At 37.9% G+C, this 4,881-nt stretch overlaps 1 protein-coding gene across 2 annotated transcripts in view; it reads left to right on the forward strand.

The window, feature by feature from the left end:
• The first annotated feature begins 2,276 nt into the window (after positions 1-2,276).
• The window catches only part of CCBL2 (cysteine conjugate-beta lyase 2), a 24,435-nt gene continuing 21,830 nt past the window's right edge, over positions 2,277-4,881 (forward strand). Inside the window, exons 1-2 of one of the 2 annotated variants that reach the window (XM_009333792.1) lie at positions 2,277-2,322; positions 4,299-4,399. In XM_009333792.1, the coding sequence (XP_009332067.1) occupies positions 4,301-4,399 (99 nt within the window). In that variant the 5' untranslated portion in view covers positions 2,277-2,322; positions 4,299-4,300. Of the gene's footprint in view, positions 2,323-4,278; positions 4,400-4,881 lie in introns of both variants that reach the window. The other variant, XM_009333794.1, reaches the window with a different exon arrangement.

Raw genomic sequence — 4,881 nt, forward strand, 5'->3', positions numbered from 1 at the left:
CGGGGGGGTTTGTAAGTGCCCGGCAGTTTCTGGCCTTTCAAACTTCATGCTGCAAACGCGGAGTGCGTCAGGTTGAAAATATGCGTGGGTAGAGGGCGTTGCTGAAAGTATAAGTGCGATATCAAGTGGCTAAATGGTAAAGCTGCTAAATGAGGGGAAAAAAATAAGAAAAAAACCCCACAACCTCATCCCTCTTCTCATTCCTTCTCGTAAAATTTATTTCTCCATGCTCAGTTTTCTCGGTTCCATGTAGATTATGGAAGAAGAAATGACAAAATGTTGACTACTACGGCAAATCCTTCACATACAGCAGTTTTTAAGTTCAGTGCCCTTAATAAGAATACCCAACTTCCCCAAGTCCAGCAATTTTAGCAACAGTTCTCTTGGCTTGACATGTCATTCATTACTTTTAGATGGTAGGAAAAAAAGTTTTGGAGAGGCCTCGGTAAGATGGCATCCTTTCTTTCTCTAAACCTTCCATCCTCTAGACACATACGAAGAGACAGTCTTTCAGAGGCTTCGCAAAGTTTAGCTGAGGTGTAACGTTTTCCAGGTTTGCATATTCAACAAATATTAAACACAACAGAAATATAGCAGGGATTATATTTACATTATTGCGGTGGCTGATGACCTTGCAGTGTTTCTAGTAACATGTTTGTCGCTGAGACTGCACAGTAAAGTGAGGCTACTTGTTACATGGAAAAAATGCAGCAGCTTAAGGGGTCTGACCGTAAGTCTTTCAAGCTCAAAGGCATTGTTTTTATAGGGGTGGTGTAACTGAAACTCAAAAATGAAGGGGCAGCAGCATTTGGCCTCTAGTTTCAAATGGAAAAAAAAAATCAATTCATTACAAACATGTAACTTTTCATAAAACGCCCCAGTGGTACAGCAGCATCTGAGGTCAGGGTACTGTATAACCGGGAGGCTGGGCCGCTGTTGTGAAGGGAGCAGAAGAGCCTGCAACTCAGAGGTTGTATCTGTGCTGGAGTGATTATAGGATATAGTGATTATATAGCACAGCATGAGCTAAACGATTGTTAGTATGCAGATGTATTCACATAGAGTTCCCATAACAAGGTCTAACTATATCTTCCAGTCTAGTTTAAATCACCAAATCTGAGTTTAAACCAGATTAGCAGCCAGAATGTGTCTTCCTTCCAGCCCCACTAAAAAACATTTACTGTGTTGACCTTTCTGGTAGCCTTCCTTGCTTCTCACTCCCCTAAAAAAATAGGAAGCTGCAGGAGTAGTCATTTGTTATCCTTTTTTCCCTAACATGTTCTTTCTCCTGTTTTCTCTATGAGTATGCAAGCCTGAATTCCAGGAGGACGACTACGAGTTAAAGCATGAATGCTTCAGAGCACTGAAAATTAGAATGGGATGAAAAGTATTCCTAACTGCTAATTTCTGAGCTTAACAGACACGACTCTTGGCCAAAAAGCCAGTACCTGGCTCCAAGATCGAAAAAAGAGACATTAATAAGACTAAGAAAGAAGAATTCAATACCTTTCATTCCCCCACAAAGACCAGTGCATTTTCTGTGTTTGAAGAACCTTACAAATTTTTAAGAGAGTTGAAACAGGGTTTGCAATACCTCTGTAGCTGCCTAGCACTGTGTAACTTTTCCTGAGCTGGAAGAAACTTTCTATCTTGATGAGAAAAACTTACCTTAGGACATTATAAAACATCTCATTGATGTCTTATACATACTTGGTCATTGCCAAAACACATACAGAGGTAATAATTAAGTGTGCATTCATCCTAAAAGTAACAGTAAATAATTCTCTTGAGCCTGTGATAGGTGTTAACATGTCACATACAATTATAGTGGGAATGTGTGTGTGTGTGTGGGGGGGGAAGAGTAGGTCTTGCTCTTTTTTGAGATTAGTGTGGGAGAGTATCTGGTTATATTAAGGAGGCCTTTGCCTTTACTTCCTATAGTAGCTTAAATGGAAGTATTCAGTGTTGCAGAAGAGAGAAGAGGTTTTTTTAGAAAGGAAAAAAGTCATACATAAAAGTATTTTATAGGAGGCTTTCCCATTTAGTGACCAGTAGTCTTGTCTCTGAGTGCTCTTGAGTCTGAACAAATGCTGTTCAGCATTCGCTGGAGAAGTGTCACAAAGATTGAAATGTAGTGGGACAAATGTTACATGCTAGTGCCTTGACTTTCCTTCCTGAGGCTGTTCAGCAAAGTATGTTTCCATTATGTTCCTGATAAAGTTTTCACAATTTCTACATTTCTGTGGTGTTAAAGGTGGATATCATTTTTTACTTCAGGTATTTTAGGTACTTGCGGAGATTGACCACGCCACAGTGATACAGGTCTACTGCTCCTCACGCTATGTTGCAGTTTCATATGATTGCCTTGTGTCAAATAATGGCTTGTCAAATACCACACAGTCTTTCAGCGCAGCATGGCACTAATGCTAGAAATATTTACAGCTGTTAATAATTTTTCTTACAAAAGTTGCAAGTTGGTTTTGCATGTAAGGTTTGCAAGTTTTTTATTTAATTTTGCTACTCCTCAATACAAAATGAAACAGGCAAAGATATGCATGTTTGTCCCCCTGTGCTAACTACTGCAAGTGTTCGCAGTGTGCTGCAAGAGTAATCCTGTCTCTGGTCTGGCCCTGGGAGAATAGTGCTGTTGTCATAGTCACATTTTAAGATAGTATCAGTATGTTACATAAGTAGTTTTTGTAAACAACACAAGGAGAGAAACAGAGACCGTCACAATCTTTTTGATTTCACGTAGTTATTATCAAAGATTCTGTCAAATATGCTAAGTGCTGTATTAAAAGTAACTTAAAGTGTATTTTTTTAAACAAATAAATTTCTTTTGTGTCTTTCAGAGTATCTGCTGACTAGTGTCAAAGATTTAATTGCTGTTTACTTTTGCTCATCCTCAGGCCAGCAGAGTTGAGGAAATTGCCAGTGTTTCTTCTTGTAAAGAAAGCGTCAATGAATTGTATACATGCAGATTGCTAAATGGAATGGGATTACATGGGTATTATTGAGGGTCTAACTGAGTTAGCTACAACTCAGTACTGTGTGAGAAAGACCCTAATATCAGAATTGAGACTGAGTTTGTAGCACTGGAATAAGAGAAATGCAAAATCAACATACTTTTAAAACTTAACTCATTCAATGAGGCATCCTTAAAAGGGAGTATTGGTTGACCTTTTCTATTAGTTTACATTGGAAGTGTAAAGAACGCTTTCTTGTTGGACTAAATGCATTCTTCTTAATGAAAAAATCATATTTTACTTTGATATTGAATTACCTTCTCTGCTTCTATCTGCAAGGCTTGCATGGTATTGTTATAACAGGCAATGGCATTCCTTTGTTTCTAATACAAATAGTATAGTTTTTTCTTTCGTTTTTGTTTTCTTCCCCTTTTCAGGTAGCAAAGTCTGGGGGGGGAAGCAGGGCTTATCTGTTCTTTAATGACTAAACTATGGAAACCAAAGTTAATAATTATACTGCTGTGGCTACTGTGTTTCTGACATAGGTCTATGGGTTACATGTTTTTCTTTTACACATACCAGTCATTTTGACAATGTCATCCAATTTAAATGTATTTAAAAATACATTCTGGAAGCAGTTGCCTGAAGTATCAGCTCCTAGTTCTTTTTTATAGTTATTTATTAACAGGACCCATTTTCTCTAGTCAGTGAATGATCTGTTACTCCACACAGAGCATCCTTTCTAGCTGTCTGTTTTCTGTCGTGGTAGATATTTCACGTTTGCCAAATCACTGTGGCAAAACTTAATATAGTTATATAAAGTGCGTAGGCCTGCCTCTCCAGTGTGACTGGTGATCTTAATTATCTGTTTCAGAATACCTGATTTGAAACACTTGAACATGAAGACCAGTTTTAAAGTTGTGTGACTTTTTAAAAATTTGGCTCTTTTTCTTTTCTGTCTAAATTGGCAATTGTAATAATAATTTTTATTACACAAACACATTTTCACAACAATTCTAACAGAGACTTTCAACCTTGAATTGCATTTAGTCTTAATTGTCAATCAAGAAAAAGAAGATCAGTGCTGTCAAATAGAGGAAACCTTCCTTCTAGATGACATTCAGAAACATTTTGCTGCCCTGTCAGTTAAAAAGTTTCATCCTCTATGTTTACCAATGTGATAAGGTAATAATTTACTAGAACTTATTTCAATGAAACAAAATCACTGAAGGGAAGAGAAAGGGATCTTATCTTTTTAAATTGCTTAGCGATGTGTAGAGACTCATTCCTCGAATCTGTAAGTTTTTTTCAGGTCACTTATTTATTATGCAGGCATGCTTTTTGCTTCACGAAGCTTCTGTTGCCTTGGCATTAGAACATACCAACTACGAACAGATTTGCTTTACAGATCCATCAAACTTTCAGCCTCTGCAGTAAGTATTCCTTCAGCTTCATAGATAAAACTATTTTGTGCAATATTTGAGAGACGCACTGATTTTACAATGTTGCCAATATATATGCATTAGCTGTGTTTTCTTTATTTCGTTACATTGATCCAAACATTTACTATCAAGAACAAAATAAGATATTTGAATCAGTCAAATATTTAACCACACTAGCATAACAGAATTTGGTGATTATTGCTTTGTGTATCCTTTCAAGTCTTTAATCATAGAATCATAGAATAGTTTGGGTTGGAAGGGACCTCTGAAGGTCATCTAGTCCGACCCCCCTGCCGTGGGCAGGGACATCTTCCACTAGATCAGGTTGCTCAGAGCCCCGTCCAACCTGACCTGGAATGTTTCCAGGGATGGGGCATCCACCACCTCTCTGGGCAACCTGTGTCAGTGTTTCACCACCCTCAGCGTAAAAAATTTCTTCCTTCTATCTAGTCTAAAGCTACCCCCCTTCAGTT

The sequence above is a fragment of the Pygoscelis adeliae genome, unplaced genomic scaffold (genome assembly GCF_000699105.1).
Source record: "Pygoscelis adeliae isolate BGI_AS28 unplaced genomic scaffold, ASM69910v1 Scaffold10, whole genome shotgun sequence".
Lineage (NCBI taxonomy): Eukaryota > Metazoa > Chordata > Aves > Sphenisciformes > Spheniscidae > Pygoscelis > Pygoscelis adeliae.